General features: G+C 39.6%; 1 protein-coding gene across 1 annotated transcript; it reads right to left on the bottom strand.

Annotated features, from left to right (window-relative positions):
- Positions 1-2,172: 2,172 nt before the first annotated feature.
- LOC100265343 (uncharacterized) lies at positions 2,173-22,623 on the bottom strand. Its single transcript, XM_002265665.5, has 9 exons — positions 22,008-22,623; positions 21,122-21,183; positions 12,688-12,802; positions 12,473-12,596; positions 12,067-12,147; positions 10,403-10,744; positions 7,710-7,876; positions 6,780-7,618; positions 2,173-4,098 (listed from the first exon to the last, which is right to left on the bottom strand). Exons 1-9 carry the CDS (start codon positions 22,337-22,339, stop codon positions 2,603-2,605), a joined length of 3,558 nt encoding a protein of 1,185 aa, XP_002265701.2. The 5' UTR covers positions 22,340-22,623; the 3' UTR covers positions 2,173-2,602.
- Between the last annotated feature and the right edge of the window lie 528 nt (positions 22,624-23,151).

A 23,151-nucleotide genomic window follows, 5' to 3' on the forward strand; every position in this document is an offset into this window, starting at 1 on the left:
ATGATGGCTGACAGGTTGCTTTGGACTATGGAGTCACATTCTTACTGCTTAGTTGAAGAATAAACTTGTCTAGTTGGTGGAGCATCACGAGGAATGTGCTTACGGTAGAGTGTAATCCTTACGATGCTCATCCAGAAGCTTGACATTTTCAGTAAAAGACTTAGTTGGTAGAGGATCCATTCTCTTACTGTAGAAAATCTGTTGAATTGGATCTGCAGCAATGAGATATCCCATGTTCTTTGGATAAGCTTCAAAATCTCTACTAATGATTTTAGCTCTCCAATGTTTGATCTGATTAATAAGGGGTTCAACATAGATATCAGAAAATTACAGAGGGCAAGATAACCTTGTAGGTCTTCTGTTTTGATAGTGGAAAGAAACAATGTGCTAAGCTAGTAGAAGACTGCCATTAGAAACCCACTTAGGAGCTTTGCTGATGATAATGATGTCAGCGAATTTCTTGTTTATTTTAAAACCTTGAGCTAGACCAAGAACCATCTTTCTTCCAAACTTTGATGCTTGACTTGGATATGAGCAGATGATTTGATGAACTAAACCGTAATCCATAAAAAATTATGGAGTTAGGATTAATTCCTCATTCTTAAAAGGAAGGCTAATTGACAAGTAATATTACAAGTTAAGGCATACATGACTGACTGTGAAATTTCTATTGTAGTTGCATAACATCTTCTTAATGCCTTGTTGGTACTGAATAAGTTCTTTGATAGTTCTACAAAGTTTAGAATCATCAAATTCCTTGTCTATGACCAAACTTAAACCTGGGACCTGAAGACCAATAGTGGTTGAGCTAGAAGAAGAAGCAAGGCTTCATTTTTACAATGAGTTCCGATACCATCCTGGTTGTCTATGGTATCGGAAAGTACATGGGATAATTAACCAAAGAAATTTAAAGAGAAGGAACCACAAACTTTATTTACATAATTTGAAAACCATCCATGATGGGAAGTATAATAAAAACATAAAACATACTTATATAAGGAGATAAATATCGTACAATGGGAGAAGGGAGGAAAGTTTTGAAGAAAGCTTTGAGCTAGAAGGCTTACATGATGAGAGAGAAGAGAGAAATGGAATGAGGCGTGAAATCAGAAGTAAAATTGAACGTGCTTACAACTAGGGATCGAGCCTTCTTAAATAGCTAAAAAGGGAATATTAAATAGTACCAATCAGGAGACAAAGCACTGTTTGCTTTTGAAACTCGTGTATGAATAGTAATCCCGTGAGTGAATAGTAAATAGTAATAGTCACTTTCTACTGTAGCACTTTAGACATTTTCACCAAGAATCTTACTTTCGATTGAGTGATGATGGTTGATAGGCTGCTTTGGACTGTGGAGTCACATTCTTACTGCTTAGCTAAAGAATAAACTTGTCTAATTGGTGGAGCATCACGAGGAATGTGCTTAGGGTAGAGTGTAATCCTTACGATGCTCATCCAGAAACTTGACATCTTCAGTAATAGACTTTATTTACATAATTTGAAAACCATCCATGATAGGAGGTATAATAAAAACATAAAACATACTTATATAAGGAGATGAATATCTTACAATGGGAGAAGTGAGGAAAGCTATATATATAATTACACCATAAACAAATTAATTTCACTTTATTTTAATTATTTTTAAAGTATTGTTTCATTTTTCATTTAAAAATTTAGTATAAACATATAAAAGCTATATATATCGGATGCAATCCATCTATATAATTGAAAGTCTAACCCTACCCTTGCAACAAAACAAAGGTCAATCATTTGAATTGAGTATGAGTGTATCTTGTGTTAAAGATGGAATCTTGTTGGAATTAATTCAATTGAGGATTGCTAGCAAACTCAACCCGGCCCCATCAGCTCAAACTTTGCTTGCTTCTTCTGTTTAGGTTAGTTGGTGATCATAAATGCATTTAATGGTTGTATTTCATATGATGATATTAAACCTTAGACATGGGAGGAGCTAAGTGTAGTCATTTTTGTGATGGGGGGCTTGGCTTCTTCAACAAAATACTAATTGCTGCTTTTGACAGTTAAGACATTCTATTATTATTGCCACCCCCTCATTCACCTCCCATCTGCAAGGGGCAACGCTTCCAGTGACCCTGTTAAATAGCCTTTGCCCTCACCCCTCCCTCCTCCCAATCCTCACAAACTTTAATCTATCACTTCATGAGCAAAGACGAAATTATTGAGACTTTCACACATCAGATGATTCTGTTACAACCGAGAGCGCAGGAATTTGACTATAGATAATAACCTCCTTTTCAAAACCAATATCTCCTGAAATACAAAACTAATCACCCCACCACTCACCAGCAGCAGTAGTTACAATTCCAAATCCCCCAAAATGGGCCAGCGGCAACCGACTAAGGGGCCCTAGGGTCCCTAATAGCAGGCGTCCCAGGAATCCTGGACGAGTCCAGCACCAAAAAGTTCCATGCAACGACGGGCTTGCTTCAAGCACATTGGACCAGCAAGTGTAATGATTGATAAGAGGCAATCAAAGAAGACTCAATAAGTAATCATGCTTCTGCATCCCTATCACTACCTGGCTTCTGCAGAGGATTTCAAGATCCCAGATTGGCTTTTATTAGGCTGCAATGGACTCCACTGCATTGTCTCCTGTCTCAACCACAACCACACGATCAAAATGTGGCTTTGAGGGAAAGACAAAAATCGTTGATGCAGCAATTGTGGGTTGGAACCCAGCTGAATATCTCACTGAAGTCACAGTAACTCTTGGCAGCTGTTGTGAACCAGAGGCCAGGGGCACAAGCATGTAACTGAGGCTGTGCTCGGTTTTGGGAATAACGAAAATGGTGTCATTGTGGGAGCCAGATAACACAAAACTTGGTGAATCTCCCAATGAGAACTTGATCTCTTGAAGCAAATGTGTCTGATTCTGAATTTTAATGATGTATGTGAAGGGAACTCCAAGGATGGCATGAGGAGGACACTCCAACCTCACAATCAATGGAGATAACTCTACATTTACATCAGGAAGTCCATGCTTGGTCAAAACTCCAGCTGCTTCTGTATTACAACTGGATTGCTCTTTGATCCCACACTCTCTCCTCCATCTTAGAAATACTGTACCTATGCTCAGCTTGGAAGACTTCACCTCTGGAATAACATGAAAGACCTTCTTGAACTCTTCTCCTGGCACAAGAAGGGTAGGAGCTACTATGTCCTCGCCTCCATGTCGAACACTGCATGATCTCCCTGCACCATCATTGTCCGCTTCAATAGACATGGATATTAACTGCAATGGAACATCAGTGCAGTTCCTTGCATTAACAATGAGAACACTTTTTTCATTCAGAGGCAGTGAAGCCAACTGATCAGCATCAGGAAGTGGCTTCATCCTTGGCAGCAATAGAGGATCTTGTCGGAATGGCAGCATGAAACGATGGCCAACTACAATAGCAGTCTTCCCCTCAATTTGCAAGCTCTTGTGAATGTGGACCTTTTGTGAAGTAGATTCATTGCTATGCAGAGAATAGCCCAATGACACATATAGCATAACCGATTTAGGTCGGTGCCATTTGATTTCTAGTTTGCAGGTCCACGAGTCTCCACAGTTTAGAAATGGAACAGAAACCAGTCCAAAAGAATGCTGAATTTTCCTTATATTATCAGGACCAATTTGACATTCGTCTTCCCCTTCTGGTCCAGCAATTCCAATAAGTTCAACATGATGATCGTCTTCAGACATGGGTTCCATGTCCCTTGGACTTACCAAGAAACCTCCCTTTGCATCCACTAGATTAATCTTCAACTCACCAGCATAGATTGCATGTCCCTTGGAGGTCACAGTAACAGGTACGATGAACTTCTCTCCAACTAATGCAGGTCCACAAGCACCTAAATTAAGATCCACCTGTGGATCTGGTTCTTCAACTTGAATAGCCTTCTGACCAGAGAATGATAGAGCAGGATCCTTGGTTGGATATGTGTCCACATGGTCTTCAAACCTCCACAGCGGTAAATCATCCATTGAGGCAGGGCTTTCAGCTCTGCAACATATACTGACATGGGGCCCTATTCTTGCAATTACAGATATGCATTCAAGCTTCCCACTCTGTTCTGAAAAAAAATCATGACTTTTCTTACATTCACAGCACATAAAAGTTGGTACAAACTGAAACAATAATGCTACTATTGATATCCTGAGGAACAACTAAAAATGCAGTGAATGAACATTTCAGTGATGCTCTAAAATCTGGCCTAGCAGTCTATTCCGCAAAATGGTGGGGCAATTCAACCCAATCACACTATTTGAACAACTTGGGTGGAGTTGTACATTTCTTGCATAAAAGTGAATTTATTTAGGTGAATAATAGTGGCCTACAGAGGTAGAATAAAAATCATAATTTACGGGAACCAAGTTTTGAATAATCTCTTATAGCAGAAAAACTAAAGGTTGGTGAACCACTCAGGTTCACTATGACAGTTCAACAATCTGGCTTATTACTCTGCTCCATAATCTTGTAGAAGCTGAAATAGTCCATACCGAAATGAGTCAAGAGTCCTACCTCTTGACTGATGCCTACAGCAAATTGTTATTTGGATATCAAAATTGAAGTCCTAGTTGTGAATATAATGTATTGTATTATCTTTTTCCTATTTTTCCATCTTGTTTATTTTATCATATTATGCACCATAAGTTTGTGTGTGTGTGTGTATGAATTTAAATGCACAAATATTCTCAGAATGTGTCAAAAATACGAGACACATCAATACCTTATTCACAACTATCTCTTTTTGCAGGTGACCATTTTTCTGTGTCACCTGGAATTCAACCCAAAACCTCCCTAATCCCCACCCCAGGCCATTGCCACTTGAGCCAGATTTTAAAGGCCAATATCATTCAGTAACATGCTTTTATGTACTATCAAATATTATTTTAATTAAAGCAATTAACAAGAAAAAGACCACAATTAAACAAGAATTAAGGGAAAAAAATTAAAAATAAAAAGAACATAGAAATGCATGGAAGCACAGTGAAAAATTAAGTGAACTTTTTTATTGATGCATTACCCATATGCCTACTTGCAGCCATTTTTATCATTCCATTAGAGTCTCTAATAACCCATCTTGATGCACTTCTATTCTCTACCCTTAAACCATCAAAGTTTTAATTTGAAATTTCCACTAATTGGAGGAATCCAATGAATCCATTTTTCAACCACTTGAGGGACATTACGTTTTGAAGATGAGAGTCAGTTAGATATTCCTATGGATTTTGAAAGTTTAAGGTAGCTTTCTCAATAACGAGAAAGGGGTTGGATTGGATCTTCTTAAACACTATATGATTTCTATAGATCCATACAATCCACAAGATAATGACAACTTTTTCCATCGGACATGTGAAAATTTTGCAATTAATTTTATAGTTTCCATACACCATTTCAATCCAAGATTAAAAAAAAAAAAATCACCTTCAAGCAAAGGAGGCGTAGGACAATTAAACTTGATGCGATCCCAAATTCCTTGGACAAAAGGGCAATTTTTAAAAATATGATCAATATTTTCAATATTTTGATTGCATAGACAACACATGTTTGAAATTTTCATTCTTGTAGCTATTAGGTACTCACAAATAGGGAAGGCATTTATGATAACCAACCAAAGGAAATTTTTTATTTTTAGCATAAGATTTAGGTGGTGTTTATTTTTTGGTTGAATAGAAAAAACCAAAATATTTGATTTTTTTAATTTAACTAAAAGTAACCAATTGATATCAATCAACAAAACTAAATTGAACTTATTATCTAATTTGGCCTTTTCTATTCAGCCAAAAAACAAACACCACCTTAATTTCCAAATCCAATGTAGGATTTTGGATCTAAGGTACACCAAAGGCTTTCTCACGGCCTAAGTAGCTGACTTAAGAATGAACTTACCATCTTAATGGAAACCCCAAAAAAATCCTATCATGGAAGGGAGAGGATGGAATAGGGATTGCTTTAATGTCTATTAGAACCCTTGGAGGAAGAACTGAGGAAATGGACCGTAGAACCTTGAAATTTTGGAAGATTAAAGAAGGGAGTGTAAAAATTGTCATCACAATACAAAGAATTACATGAGGATGAATTAGATTTGATTTAAACTAAAAGATGTTAAAAAATCATTACAGCCTTTCCTTTCAAAAACAAAAACAGAAACCAAAACAAAAAAAGGATTGACTCTGTCATCTGGCCAGTCACTTGACTAGGACTGCTGCAATCTGGTGCAAGCAACTGTTTTTTTTTGGAAGAGAAAAAACACAAAAAAAAAAAAGGAAGAAAGAGTGAAACAGAAGATCACATATTAAACATTAAAAGTGGGGTGTGCTATGGGTGCATTGCACCTGTTAGCTGCTTGATAGAATGGGATAGGCTAAGCAACAGTGCATCACAACTGCACAACTACAACCTCAACTATATTTAACCAAAAAAGAAAAAGAAAAAAAAAACACAAGGGTTTTAACTTCAACTTCTCAACCTTCTTTTTCTTAAAAAATAAAAATAAAAATAAAAATTGGGAGGAAAAAAAATCACAGATGAGGGGTTTTAAACCCTAAAGCAATGGTGCACCAACAACTACGAGTAAGACCTAAGAATATTTGACCAAGTCAGACCAGATGATCTCATGCTGTCAGCTAGTTTAAAAATCTCCCAGGTAAAACCATTCATTGACAGTATCGTGGCAGGTATATGCTGTGTGTGTCAAAACTAGCATATGTTCAAAACCTTAAGTAATGAAGAAGAGAATAACTGACTTACCAGATTTTATTTCATATCTTAACCGTAGCCATTTGTTCATAACAAGTGCTAGAACAGGAGTGCTCTCCACTCGGCAACCCTGTTGACTGCTGGAAATTGCCGCTGAGGGAGGTCTCTGAGCATTTATGATAGTAAAGTTGCAATGAGATTGATTGAACTGAACTTCTAATTGATCAATCTCAAAAGTAAGGGGTAAGTGCGATAGAAGTGACAGCATTATCAATGTTGGTGCACCAGGCTTGACTATTTGTTCATGAAAAGCAACTGAGGCAAGAAATACCACTCTAAGGGGACTGACAAGATCAATCTCAAGATGGAGGGGATGAGTTTCAGTTACTGTGAGATTATTATTGTCTTCAATTGATGTAAAACCTAATTCTCCCCTGACAAGCCCAACAACTTCCTTGTTTATGATTTCTCGCTGTTGGATAGTTGGAGGACCAGCTGGGCCACATTCTTTAAAATTGAAAGATGGCACACTAGCATCAGATGATATTGGCATCGCAGCCATTTCAAGGGAGTATTCAATAAAGTCTTTCACTGAACCACGTCTCCTTGAACACTCTCGTAGGTAACCCAAGACCTCCCACAATAAAGTGACCCACCCTTCCTGTCTGTAAAGGTTTGCAACATTATCAAAATGCAATTTTGCATTACTGAAGTCGCCTACAGAAAAATATTCTCTGCCCATTAAGAATCCACATAAAGATGCCATCCTCTGGATCTTGAGATTACTGTATGATTCAAAAGATTTTTTGAGCAGAGCAATAATTTCAAAGGAGTCTTGGAACCTCTTTCCCTCTGCCAGAGCATAACGGAAATACTCTTCATCTGTAAGACTGCAAAGGCAGATGAGAAAAATAAGCAAAGCAGAAAAAGTAGGATGTAATCCAAGTGACAACATCTGAATAGCGTTTGGTCAAGACTTACGGTTGCATAGAGAATGCATCTCCTTGCTCAAGTAATCGACCAAATTGTCCCACATAAACAGAAGGAACCACAGATTCAGCAGTGCCATCAATCTCACCAGCAGTTTCTGTCATTGACAGTGCAAGTTCCAAGCAGGACCTCTTCTCCTTTAAGTAGTGGGCTGCAAGCTGTTTCAAGATAAAATATTGAGATGTAACCCAGGGAAAAAAATATCCTTTACCTGATTAAAGGAAAAAAGCAATTAAGACTTCAAAAAAAATTTCAGGAAAAGGAACAAAATATAAAAATATCATGTTGCATCCAATTCACATGAGGATATGTATGGTGGACCATAATATCTATCAGAGAAGTCAAGACAAAGGAGTATGTCAAACCAAGAAACCATCCTGCTCACATGGTCAAAACAATTCAGTAGCTGCTATCATTACCCATGTCCTTTTTTGACTAGCAAGAGAAACGTAAAAGAGCATATACCTAGGGAAAGTCTTTTTTTCTTTTTTTAATTAATAAAAACAATCACCTCAGTGTCATGAAATAAATGAGGACAGAGAAGGATGAGAAATCCTTCCCTGAATAGAACACTACAATGTCTGATCAGAGGAAGTAAAAGATACAAATATATCAACAGTACCCAGGGAGGTAGAAAATCTCCCGCAAAACAAAAAGGAAGTTTAGCTTCCCACTTTGCTAGCGAATCCACCATTTGATTAGCTAAATTTTTTTTGATAGGTAAACAAGATTTCATATATAAAAAGAGACGCCAAAAAGGCGACTCAAGGTATACAAACCTATACACCCACCTCCAAAAAAGCCTAAAGAACAAAGATGGCCCAACAAAACAACCCTATTTAGAGCCCAACCAATCGATAAAATTAGCTATAGTTAGAGGGCAATCAAACTATGAACAACTTAGTCTCAGACCAAAAAGAAAGAATAAAAAAGTATTTCAGTCTCTGAATTGATAACATATCATCCTTGAAAGTCAATCTATTCCTTGCCTTCCAAACCGTCCAAAAAATGTGAAGAGGAGCAGCTCTCCACGCCTTCTTACGTTTTTTGCCCACGAAAGAACCATGCCAGCTTAGAAGAGTCTCTTTAACTGAAGAAGGTAACACCCAGGACACCCCAAATAAAGTAAAAAGTAGATCCCATAAAACCCTTGTTCTTGAACAATGAAGGAGAAGATGGTCTATGGTCTCCTCTTTCTCAAGACACATAAAGCATCTATTTGCCAATGCCCGTCCTTTTTTCTGGACCATGTCCAAGGTTAAGCCTTTGCCCCACGTAGCCTCCCATGCAAAGAAACTAATCTTGGGCTGCACATTCACATTCCAAATATAGCTTGAAAGAAACAGAGACGAACAACCCGCTTCAAGGGCAAAGTAGAGAGACTTGACCGAGAATTTTCTACTCTTAGTTTCAGTTCAGGACACCATATCCTCCACATCCTCAAGAACTCTCTTACGATGTAGTCGCTCCAAAAATCTTTCCGCCTCCTCTACCTCCCAATTATTGAAAGCTCTTAAAAAACAAGGATTCCAACCCCCCCAGCCCCCCTCAGCCAAAGGGTCCCAAAAATCTGCCACCCACGCTTCCTTATCAACAGTCATTGCAAAAAGTGAAGGAAAAGACACACACAAAGGAGAATTCCTGCACCATCTATCCCTCCAAAATCTCACCCTCCTCCCGTTACCAACAATGAAAACCATCCTATCGCTCACCAACTCCCAATCCATCCTTATTCCTTTCCACATCCCCATACCATGAGCCTCTCTCACTTCCCGAGAGCACCAACCCCCTCTATCTTCTCCATACTTCCCTCTAATCACTTGATTCCACAACCCCCATACCATTTGATTAGCTAAATGAGGAACCCAATGAACGGAACACCTTTAACTCTGAAGCATTGTAAAAAATTTGGTGGAGTTGCTCATCCAACTTCCAAGAAGTTGGGATGCAGTAGTCTTGGAAGTTCTTCCACTGAGTGATGAATTGAGGGAGAGACCATTGAAGAACTTTGCTCATGTACCAAGGAAATCCAAAGAAAGCACCAGTGACAAGAAAAAATAATTGAGGCTTGTGAAGGTTATAATTTGAGAGTGAAGGAATCCTACAGGATAAAAGGAAATTACTGAGAGAGAGAGAGAGAGAGTTAAAATCCCACACTCTAATGACACTAGAACAGCAGGACAAGATGCCGATATAAGGTGCCATAAGTAATATATGAGAAGGTGAGTGATGGTATAATAAAGGTCAAGCAATGACAATACTTATTTGTCTTTGAAACCCATTGACTAGGGCATAAAGGAAAAAAAATTCCTGATTGACAAGCATGAATATTCCACTCGGAGCCAAGACTTCCTAACTCTTCTATGATTGATACACTTACAAACGGAATTTATACTATCATAAAAATGACTATCAATGGTGAATGTGGTGTGTTTGAAAAATACACCAAATTTAGTTACAATTCCACTTGACATTTCTCCTCAAGAGGAAATCAATGCAACCACATGATTCAAGAGAACCATACAAATCTAGCAAATTTTAAAGAAATAACACATTTTTTCGTCTACAATTAAGTGATGCTCAGAAATATTAATGGTGTAAGCAGGAGTTAAAAAACTTGTGCAAGTTCAGCCCAGTTTAGAGAAGGATAAATCTTTAAGATATTAGAAGTTAAAGAAGACCACCTGATAATGGTAAGCTGGAATCAATTCCCACTCAGTCAAAGGGTTGTCTGCAGTGCCTAAAACTAAGGACGAACTGCTCTGAATGGTTACAGAGCTTGTCTCCAGTAACTCAGAAAATACCAAAAACTGCCTGCTCATCCATTCCCAATGAAGAAACATGACTTCTGGTGCTCCCACCAGCTTTCTGTAAGAAGCATTGTGCTGGCGAAACCATTTAACTGCTTCTATCACCTTTCCACCATGCAATAATAAGGTTGATATCTTGAAATGTAATTGCTCTGCAACAGTTTTAATCTCAACTAACCGTTGAGTTGCTGGTAACCTTGTTGTCGTCCCAATCATCTATATACAAAATTGCATGTCAAGGTTGGATAAAAAACAAAAGGCTTATGATCATAAACACTGCATGGGAAGAGTCAAAATGTGACAGCAAAAGAGATGATTTTACTCCCTTCTTTTATGATTCATGTAAGAGTTTACTTTATTTTCTGAAGATTTTTATAGCTTTACTCTTTTTTTTTTTTCTTTTTTTTTTTTTAAGCAAACTTCTAATTTCTCAAAAATAAAATAGGAGGAAATATTTATATATTTTATAAGTAAAAACGCAAGAGTATATTACATATAAAGAGTAAAGGGCACCCAAAAGTCAACCCAAAGTATACAGGGAGTATACAAGAGGCACCTCAAGGCATAAACCAAAAAGAAGAGGGGATACAAAAAACACACCCACTCTCATCTAGTACCCAACCAATAAAAAAAGTTGATTAAAGATATAGGTCTTTTGTCTATAAACAATTTAGTCCAAGACCAATAACTACAAACAAAAGAATTTTTCCATCGTTTGAATCGAAAGCTCCTCATTTTTGAATGCAATCCTATTTCTTTCCTTCCAAACCACCCAAAAGAGACATAAGGGGGCTGTCTTCCACACCTTTTGATGCTTCTTGCCCACAAAGGAACCATGCCAACCAAGGAGGGTCTCTCTAACCGACAAAGGAAGGACCCACATCACACCAAAGAGTGCAAAATTCTTTATTATACAGTTGATTTCTTTATTACCTATGCTATGTTAATGCATTTTATACCAAACTTATGCACAAAACTAGGTTTGTTTATAATTTAAAACAATTTATTTTGTTAAGTTAAATCCAAGTAATGATGATGACAAAAACATTACGTTTTATGTTTGGAACACTTTGCACACCTCCAACTTCCTGGGTTGCGCCCCCTTTTCTATTAGGTGGTTTCTAATATACCTCTAAGAGGTTATGATGCTTCTAACATCAGTGAGGGAACATTGCATCTTGGATTCGCAATAAATTTTTGAAAAAACACTCGAAGGATACTTTAAATCCATATTTCAGGTAGAAATCTATGTCCTAATATAAGAATATTATCCATGATAGAGGGCCCAAGTAGAGCACCAAGTACCTGTGAAAAAACAGAAAAGTGACCATTGATGGTTAAGACTAGATTATAAACCTACATTAAGATCCTTTTTTTTTTTTCATAATAGGCAATGAGATAGAAAATAGAGTATCGAACACCCAACAAAAATGGAGAAGCAACCTACGACACAAAAAGTATACAAAGAGCGCCAACAGGCCAAAAAGAAAAGACAACAGAAAATTGGTGATAAGTTTAGAGCTACATAAAAGGCATACCTCTCGCAGTGTGTGATATGCATCTTCATAAAACCTCAAAGCTTCAGCCCAGTCTCTTCGAAATTCTGCATATACAGCAACCTAGCAATTCATAGAGTTTAGATAAATAATGACCAACCAGAGAAAACACATGCAACATTTAGAATAATTGACAGAGTCTATGCATTGATAATAGGAAATATCCTAAAATTCCCTTTATGGTAAGTATTCTCTAAATTGCATGCTTCTACTTGAAGAAATGGGATTCACTTGCAAAACGTTGGGTATCTCAGGGTTTTATTTAACTCCAAAATGAAAAATGTTAATTTACTAAAGTTGTGTGATAAAAATGGTATACGAAAAGACTGAAACTGCAAGCAATTAAGCACTTTCCATTTTTGAAACCAATAAAAATTGAGGCTAGTACCTTGAAGCAGTAGCGGATATTCAACTCAACAGAATTGGTATTCTTCTTTTCAACACGTGTTTTGATCCTTCGTCCTTCATCCCTATAGTATGTATTTGCTAATTCAGCAAATGTACTTGCCAGCCTGCAAAATGGTTGCTTCATTCAATGACAATAATGTTCAAAGAGAAAACAACAAACGAATGGTACAGGTACATTAAGAGAAATTCACACACCTGTTAAGAGATTGTTTTAGTTCTGAAGCATCATTTTGGATGAAGGTAATAAGGTACTTGGAATCTAATTCAGCACGCTTCCGCAGAGCAATCATACGATCTTCGCTAATGTCATCTGCATCAAATGACCTCATCATAACACTTCTTCTTTCTTGTTATCCTAATAATACTCAAAGAATGATGAAATTAAAAATATATATATATATATTGAAACTCCCCGGACAAACCAACCCAATCCCCCAAAAAAGAACACCAAAAGAACAAACAAATTACAAAATGAAGTAGCACTTATATCACTAACTATCACATTTATAAGCTGATATGGTAATTATAAACCTATTATCATATTCCCATAGTGTCCCTTAAACAGACAAGAACAGCCAAAGGCCTTCCTTTAATCAAAGAGAAACTAATGTATTCATTCTTATGACTAAATCAATAAGAAAACAATTATTTTCAACAGGACTGTACATATTTGAGATTTTAAAGTCATCATTATTAATTTAAAAAAAAAATCCTTCTTTTACTCTTGCATACAAATTTTTCATCACAATTTGGCAGGAAGTTAGTTCATGGTTGTGGAACTTCCTAAGAATAAATTTTTTGATTGGAAACGACACAAAGATTTATTGATAGATAAAAAGTACAAAAGAAGGATGAGGAATCCTCCTGCCAAAGACAGCTAAACTATAGTAAAATACACTGAAAAACAAGCAAACACTCTAAAAAAACCACTCCTTATGGAGTACACACAGCTATCCAATCAAGAAGTATCGCATTAAGGGGAGTCCCCTTAAAAACCTTGGAACAATAGGCCCAAAGAGAAGCAAGGAAAACAATAGAGTCCCATAGAGACTCTGAATTCCTTGCTTTATCCTCAAAAATCCTCGCATTTCTTTCCCTCCACACAATCCGAATAAGAGCGATGTTTGCAGCTTGCCACAAGGCTATCCCCCTCTTAGACGAACCAAATCCATTGAATTTGATGTACATCATGTCAAGGATGCTTCTCGGGGGAACCCAATCCATCTTAGCTAACTGAAATAACCTGTGCCATAACCCAATTGTCAAGGAGCAATGAAGAAAAATATGATCAGCTGATTCCCCATGCTTCATGCACAGAATACAAATATCCGGACTAAGGGCTTTGTAGGGTCTTCTCACTTGTAGCATGTCATTAGTATTCACCTTCTTGTGTGCCACTAACCAGATGAAGGACTGCACTTTGAAAGGAATTTGAGAATTCCAAACGAATTTAGAAGGAAAAACCTGAGGAGATCCAAAAAATTGGGATAAAGCTAGAAAGAAAGATTTAACTGAAAAAAGCCCTGAAGAAGACAAGGGCCACAATCTGGCATCTGGAGCCGAAGGTGATAAATGCACTCCATCAAGAGATCGCATGAGGCCTTCTAAGTCCTCAATCTCAGAATCTGACAAGTTACGACGGAAATTTAAATTCCAAGAGAAAGGACGAGTAGGACCGAGAACTGAAGAAATAGGTATGTTTTTATCCAAGACTACTCTAAATAGACTTGGATATTGGGATCCCAAAGGTTGGTCCCCCCACCACAAATCTTCCCAGAAACGAATTATTTCCCCATTTCCTACCACAAATCGAGTAAACGAGGAAAACTCCTGAAAGACTTGAGAAATAGCCTTCCAAGGACAGCGATGTGACCATCTGACTATTGTGTTGGCATCCCAACCATTGGAGTGTGAACCATAGATGCTTAGTATGACCTGATGCCAAAGAGCTGAACCCTCTCTAGGGTACCTCCACAACCATTTCCCTAAAAGAGCGAGATTTCTCAGAGAAATATTCCCAAAACCCAAACCCCCTATTTCCTTCGGTTTACACACGACATCCCACCTGACTAAATGATCCTTTTTTTTTTTTGATAAGTAAACAAGAATTGCATTAGAAAAGGCTAATCGCCACAAAGCATACAGGGAGTATACAAGACGGCTATATCCTCAAAAAGAGAAAAAGGACCAAAAAGAACTACCTCCCCTCAAGTGGAAGCTATCCACTCCAAAAAACCTATAAGGGAGAAAGACTCCTCACCTAAATGCACTTTGGCCCAATTCCATAAATTACAAACAAAAGAACTCTTTAATCTCTGAATATTCACCACACCCCCCCTAAACGCTAACCTATTCCTCTCCTTCCAAACCGTCCAAAAAATACACAACGGAATGGATTTCCAAATCTTTTTCCTTTTCTTCCCTACAAATGAGCCCCTCCAGGAGATAAGAGTCTCCTTTACAGTTTCTGGGAGGACCCACTTGATATCTATCAACCCAAAAATAATTTCCCATAAGGCTCTAGTCACTATACAGTGTAAAAGAATATGATTTACATTCTCTTCATCACAACCACACAAAAAACAGCAATTTGGGAGTTGCACCCCTCTTATCTGGAGCCTGTCCAAAGTGAGCACCTTCCCCCATGTAGCCTCCCAGGCAAAAAAACAGACTTTAGTTGGCACCTTATCCACCCATATTCTCCTTGCGGGAAACTCAATGGCATTAGGCTTGTCCAACAGCCTGTAAGCTTCTTTAACCCTGTAACGACCATTTCTTCCTTGCCTCCATATAACTGAATCATCCTCCATGGAAGGCCTATGACCCCTTAAAGTAAGGAGCAGATCACCAACCATATCCATTTCCCAGTCATTGAAATCCCTCACAAAAACAAGATTCCAATCTCCTTGGCCCGAATGTTGGTCCCACATCTCCTCAATCGTGGCGTCTCTATGCACTGCAAGAACAAAAAGGTGGTGGAAACATTGGGACAACGGAGTTTCAGTACACCATCTGTCTTTCCAAAATTTAATTTTGGACCCCTTCCCAACTAGAAAAGCCAATTTTTCCCAGCACCATTCAGATTCCTTCATGATTTCCTTCCAGACCCCCACACCAGCCGCCCCACTAGCCTTCTTAGCCCTCCAACCATGTTCCTCTTGCCCATATTTCGTTGAAATCACTTGTTTCCAAAGGTTATCTTTTTCACAAGCAAACCTCCAAACCCACTTACCCAGCAAGGCTCTATTCAAAGTGGCTATTCTCCTCAATCCTAGCCCTCCATTGAATTTTTCTGAGCAGACCACATCCCATTTAACTAGGTGAACTTTTCCCTCCAAGTTTCCACCCCCCCATAGGAAATCTCTTTGGGTTTTCTCCACTCGTTTAGCAACAGACTTGGGCATACGGAATATAGACATTTGGTAGATTGGCATACTAGCCAAGGTACTCTTTATAAGAGTGATCCTCCCCCCTTTAGAGATGTACTGTCTTTTCCAAAGCGCAAGTCTCCTCCTGACCTTCTCTTCCACTCCATCCCACATAGAAGAAGCCCTATTGGGGACTCCTAAAGGGAGGCCCAAGTACTGGGAGGGCAGAGACCCCACCCTACACCCTAGCTCAGCTGCCATCTCAAGAATCTCCTCCACTTCTCCAACTGGGATGATTTCGCTTTTGGCTAGATTAATACGAAGACCCGAAGCTGCTTCAAACCAAATGAGAATCCAGCTTAAGTGAGAAACTTGATCTTTATTCGCCTCACAAAACACAACTGTATCATCAGCAAAAAATAGGTGGGAGATATTCAATGAGGTTCTACTACCGCCCTGGATGTTGCACCCTGTAAGATAACCCCCCTCCACCGCTCTCCTGATAAGAACGTCCAGAATCTCCATTCCCATCACAAAGAGGTAAGGGGAGAGAGGATCCCCTTGACGAAGCCCTCTAGTGTTAGGGAAGAAACCAGCTGGCACTCCATTAACAAGAATAGAGAATTTAGCAGAAGACACACAGCTCCACATCCATCCCACCCACTTGGACCCAAAGCCCATTTTTTGAAGGACCTTCATTAGAAAGTTCCAATTGATGCTGTCATAAGCTTTTTCTATATCCAGTTTGCAAATAAGGCCCTTTTCTTTTCTCTTTTGCCACGAATCTATCACCTCATTAGCAATTAAAGATGCGTCCAAAATTTGTCTTCCCATAACAAAGGCATTTTGAGCAATGGAGACCACCTTACCAATCACTTTTTTGAGCCTATTAGCTAAAACTTTAGCCAATAGTTTATAGAGACCCCCCAACAGACTGATAGGTCTAAAATCACCCAGATCCTCCGCCCCGCTTTTCTTAGGAATCAACACCAAAAAGGTATTGTTGAGGCTCCTAACAAAGGAGTTATGCTCATGAAATTCCTTAAACATCTCCATGATCTCCTCTTTGGTAAAGTCCCAAACATTTTGCCAGAAGGCTACAGTAAAACCATCCGGGCCAGGGGCTTTATCCCCATTCATCTCCATCAACGCCGAATGAATCTCAATCTCTACAAAAGGGACTTCCAGACTCTCTGCTTCTTGCTGGCTGATACAACCCACCTGAATATTACCAATATCCGCTTGCCAATCCATATCTTCAGAAAGCAACTGCTGGAACGAATTCACAACTCCTTCTCTCACCTCTTGCTCCTCTACCAACCACTCCCCATTAACCTTAATTCTGCCCATAATATTGTTTCTTCTGTGAGCACTTGCCATTCTATGGAAGAACCCCGTGTTTCTATCCCCCTCCCTTAACCAAATCTCCCTTGAGTGCTGCCTCCAGTGGGCTTCCTCCAACAGGACCCATTTCTTAAATGAGTCTTTAGCATCCTTTTTTAAACCAGCCTCCTCCACAGTCAGATTTCTCTCACTTTCCACCCGATCCCAGAAGTCTACTTGGTCTAAGGCTGAAGCTTTATTGGTTTCCAGCCTCCCAAAAACCTCCTTGTTCCAAACTTTCAGTTTCTTTTTTATCTCCTTCATTTTAAAAGCCAATCTGTAGCTAGCACTGCCCCTGACATCAATCCCCTGCCACCATGTTCTCACCATGTCTTGAAACCCCTCAACCTTCAGCCACATATTTTCGAATCTAAATGGGGTTGGGCCTCTTCTAATTCCACCCCCCTCTAACACGATTGGGAAATGATCAGAAATTGGCCCGGACAACCTGACCTGAGTAACACCACTAAACAGATCTAACCAACTGGAGGAAACTAAGAATCTGTCTAGTCTCGCCCAGGCCTGATTGTTAAGCCCCCCATTCCAGGTGAACCCTCCCCCCTGAAGAGGAAGGTCCACCAACTCTAAGTCCTCCACAGTCTCTGCAAATCTCCTCATGGCTGAACTAATTCTTCTTTGGCTGCTCCTTTCTTGCTGATACAGAATGATATCAAAATCCCCACCAAGACACCAGGGATCATCCCAACGACCTCTTATCGCCCCCAATTCCTCCCACATACCCTCCCTTTCCACTTTAGAAAACGGACCATACACTCCCGTAAAAACCCAAGTGGCCCCATTTTCTATAGTTTTGAATCTGCAAGACAACGTGAACAGACCCTCCTCCCAATCCAAAATATCCAAGACCCTCTTGTCCCAACATATCAAAATGCCACCCGCAGTCCCCTCCGCATTTAGGGCTCTCCAATCTATAAATCTTCCCGTGCCCAGACTTCTCACAATACCCTCCGACATCTCCTGAATCTTGGTTTCCTGAATACATAAAAGATCCACCCTCTGGTTCCTTATATAATTCTTAATAACTTTCCTCTTAGAGCTGTCATTTGCTCCCCTCACATTCCAGCTTATAATCTTCAGCTTCATTGGGCAACTATCAATTGATTCCCTTTGCCCTGTGATAAATCTTTCTGCTTATACCCCCCCTCATAGTTGATAGAGCATTCCAATCTCTTAAGCTCCCTTTCAAATTTGGACTTCTCCAAGAATTCTTTGTTGTGAATCTTTTCCCTCCTCTTTCTGATTTTAGTCAGAAAATTCAGTATCTCCCTTTCCAGTCCCTTCGTAGAGAAACCCAGGAACTGGCTGAATTTTGCTAAATCACACTCCTCCCATAGTTCCTCTTTCTCATTTTCATTGTCTTGAGATTCTGAAGCACCAACCTTCCCCTCCTTGTCCCTACCCTTGTCTCTGTTTTTGTTGGCCTCTCCCAACTTCCAGGGTCTATTGTCATTCTCACCATTCCCCTCATAGACTGTCAACCAGGTTGACTTATCCCCCCATGATTCCTCCTCTATTTCCCCTGGGCAATCAAAAGACCCCCCCACTGGAGCCCGATCAGAATTAGAAGAAGAAGGAAGAAATGTCCCCATAACCCCGTATCCTTTAGAATGAGAATGCAGGACATACCTCTTTGCTTCTTCCTCAAGGGCTCGGTCAGTCAAGGAAAAGCCTGCCTCCCCCTGTTCCCTTCTAATCTCCTCTGGCGCCCAGCACATCAATGGGTCCTCTGGGTTGATTATATTTCTGGAGTTAGAACGGCCCAAAAAAAGTGGACCATCCATTACCAGACCATCCATCCCAGCTGAAAAATGGCAGCCCAGATCAGCAGCCCAGTTAGATGGGCCTGCCTCTGACTCACCAGCCTCCTTACTTTTTTCTTTTAATTTTCGGCCCAATGGCCCATTTAACTTAGCTAGCCCACCCTCCTTCTCCTGCTCGTTAAGGCCCATGGATAAGCCACATAAGGGCAGCCCATCCTTTTTACCATCCACATAGACCCAGTCCCGGGGCATTGGACCATAGGTTTGGTTCCCAGACTTTAGGCCCGGCCCATTCTTCTGCAGCAGCCTCCCATCATCTGTCAGGAACTGTCCCTCAATTCCCGCTTCTGTCACTTCCTTCCCCACTCGCTTCTCCGCGCGTGAGTGCATGTCACCCCTGATCTCGGTTCTCCTTCTGGTTTCCTCCACAGAAGGAAGCCTTCTCACCTCCGGCCTGATCTCCCACCACAGCGCCAACGTGTAAACCTCCTCCTCTGCCTCAATTTCTAGAATACTCGGTCTGAATTCACCTCTCATCTTGACCAGTATCCTAGCCCATTGAATTTCCCCCATCGATCTTGTCCGCTCATCAATGTCAACAAAACCCCCACATTCCTCCCCTATTTTCTTCAAAATCGCCGGGCTCCATAACGACATTGGCAAACCAAAAATCTTAACCCATGCCTCCTGTGCTCTCTCCTTCTCTCCCCAACAACCCGACTTTGGGTTCCAAAAATCCAAACCTAAAAAAATTCCTCCCATTACTCTGCTTCCCGAAGAGGCAACTCGGTGAGCCTCTTTTATATCTTCAAACTCCAGCAATGCCCTACCTCGTTCCAGCTTGGCCATTCCTAGTTTACCTTTTAAACCCCAAGACCTTGCCCAAAGGCTTCCCATCCTCTCCAAATCTTCGTCTTCCTTCTTGTTTGATTTCCAGCTCGCGACGAGACAATGTTTCAGCTTCTGTAGATTTTCTGCCATCTCCTCCCTCGCGACCTTCATCTTGATTGCAGTTGCGCCCTTCTGATTTGTGCTCGTGACTGCTTCCACGTAAGATTTCGTCGGAGAGATTTTCCCGCCGGCCCTTACTACCTGCACCTCCATTCTTCTACCCACCATCTCCTCCATTTGTTGAATAATCTCCACCATAGTCGTCCATCCTCTTTTGGCCCTCCTTCCTCTGGGCAAGAAGATGCAGAAATGTTTTCGTTCCAGATCCACTACCCCCAGCCTTAAAAAGCCTCCTGATCTGTTGAAACCCCGCACCAAAGAGAATCTCTTGCCTCTTTCTCTCCACTCCTTTTCCCATCTCCCTTCTTCTTCATCTCGTATACAGTGGATTAGCCCCTCCTTGAAAAGCCCTAAGCTCTCCAGCCCTAAGCGAACCCAAGTCGAGACCCCCCGTTTCTTCTCCACGATGAGGATCTGACATCTTCCCTTTCTTCCGTCCAAGACGAGCTCGAAAGTCTTGGATTCAACCGTGAAACTTCGCTTTCGGCTCGCCTCGCCGGTCTCCTCATCGTCGCCGTCGCACGCGCCTTCACTCTCCCTCACGCCCCCCCTCTCTCTCGCGTCCTCTCTCTCTCTCTCTCCCATCGCTTTTTCAAATTTTTTTATTCACTAGACAGTTTTTAAATCCCACCTGACTAAATGATCCTTTTTGCCTTCCCCAATCCCTGACCATAAAAAATCCCTCTGCAACCTCTCGATTTTTGCAGCAACTGAAGCGGGTAACTTAAATAAAGACAGATAGTAACAGGGCATATGGATAGTAACAGCGGGTAACTTCCTAAGAATAAATTAGCAGCCACTAGTCATCTCATCATGGAAATAGATGTTTAATCACCAGCAGATTCACGAACTTAATCAGAAAACATGCAGCCATCATATAATGACTTTAGTTTTTTTTTAATAAAAAAAAAAAAAAAAAAAAAAAAAAAAAAAATGAGAATTGAATTTAAAAAATAATGGCCTTGAATAAGAAAACACAAAAACTTAATAACTACTTGCTGACCCTCTTTAGTTAATCTTTTGCTATTTCAAGGGTCAGATGCATATCAAAGTTATATAACTACTAAAGTAATTATGATAACTTACCCTTAGAAGTTGACTGCACAACAACTAGAACCAATTTGATGTTCCTTGCACGAACAACAGCTCTGCCCACATTCAGACAACCAGAATATAAAGGATCATCCATATGAGCATTTAACAATTGAAACGACTCTACTCAGTCATACTTCAACTATATAAAACATCAGCATTAGAATCAGAAACATAATTCTTCAAATATGAACATGACAGACTTAAAAGACTTAGACAGGAGCAATATATAGAGGTTTATATTATAGAAACCAAGGTCTTGTCGTACCTTCAGTGAAGTGATTGTGAAAAAAGATGATCCTACCACCTAATTTTTTAATTTATTTTTTTGTTCTTTTAAGAAAATTTAAAGAAAATTCTTAACAACCACTCAAATTTTATTTATTTATCATTCATTTTTTGCCTAACAACCACAGCCACAGGGGCTTTAACGAACCTTAGAAAATATCAGAAGCAATATCAAAATGGCAAGTCAATCTCGCACGATTGACCACCTTGCAATGACACCCTCTGCTAAGAACCCATAAGACCATTGTAATTTTGGTATTTCAGTTAATGGGATGCTAAAAAGAAGCTGCCAAATCACAAATTTTCTCAAAGAATGTCTATATGGCCCTCTAGCAATTTCAACAATCTGGAAGCAAAACGAAAAAACTGTCTGTTCAAGTCTCTGACGATCATCTGAATAATCAGCTTATTAGAAAGGCAAAATATTTCCGGCCCTTTGAAACAAACCAACCTGACAAGAAAGTGATATAATTGATTTGCCCTTATCGAATTGAATTGCCAAGCAAACTCTTGAAATAGTCAAAACGAAACCGCGTCTCTCGAGTTTTACTAAGAATGAAGCAGTTGAATAAAGTAAGGAAAGAGGCGGTACTTAAGGTTTTCGACATGGGTGCAGAGCTGAAGCCACTGGGCGGGATCACCAGAAATGTGATCGGAAGTGAACAAAGCAGCAACAACGGCAGGAATCCTGGTGCGATGCTTGAGCAACCAATCCCTCTTCAAAATTCCCGCTACGGGAACGTGGATTTCCTTGTTGGAGCGATTCATAATAGAAATCGCGGAGAAGTCAGGCAAAGCCAACGTGTTGATGGGAGGTTGCTCGGAGTGGAGATGCGTGGAGATCAAGGAGTGAAGCTCTGGACATCCCACCAGAGATATGAGAGATACTGGCGGAGTCCGAAGCTCTTCCGGGTATTCTTCCATGCCCTCTTTCTTCAAAGATATACGATTCCTTTTGGAAAAAGACTAAATAAAGGTTTCAGAATAGAAGAGAGTGAACCAGGGTTTCAGATTCCAGCAATGGCGAAGACCGAATTAGGGTTTTCGCAGCAGGTAACCCAGATCGGAGTGCGAGATCGGAATGACTCGCCAGCTCTCTCCATCTTGGTATATCCGGTGGTCCGGTTTTAGTTATAGGCTTATAGCCGGGGTGGGGTGGGGTGCTAGGGGGTTGGTCATGCGCGCCGCACGTGATATGCTTCTTCTTTAAAAAAAAAATTCCCATATTAATTAAACCAAAAAGGAAAAACAAGTTCAAATGAACTTGCCCCGTAGAAATTGAAGTCACATGACTCACGTGGCTCTCCAAAAGCATCTGAAAATAGTTTTTTAAGAATTTATTTTAAAAATATTTTGGAAAGTAATTAAAAATATGAAAATATTATAAAATTATCGTACTGTAGATAAGCATAAAACATTTTCATGAAGAATAATGATTTATTTCATAAAAAAAAGAATTATTATTATTATTTGAGAAGTATTTTGGTAAAGTTAGCGGTGGGAGCAAATCTCCAGCAGTTGTTTAAGAATGTATTGTTTGAATTTTTATTTTTCATTTCCAAATAAATGGCCCAAATCCAATCATAAAAAGTTTAGAAACTATTTTTTGATTCCACAACTCAAATACAAAGAACAATATTTTAGACTTGCGATTTGACAATAATTCTGAAAAGTATTTTTGGTATTTCTAACACTTTAAATTTTTTATTTTTCAAGTATTAAAAATACTAGAAACA

The sequence above is a fragment of the Vitis vinifera genome, chromosome 4, assembly GCF_030704535.1.
Source record: "Vitis vinifera cultivar Pinot Noir 40024 chromosome 4, ASM3070453v1".
Lineage (NCBI taxonomy): Eukaryota > Viridiplantae > Streptophyta > Magnoliopsida > Vitales > Vitaceae > Vitis > Vitis vinifera.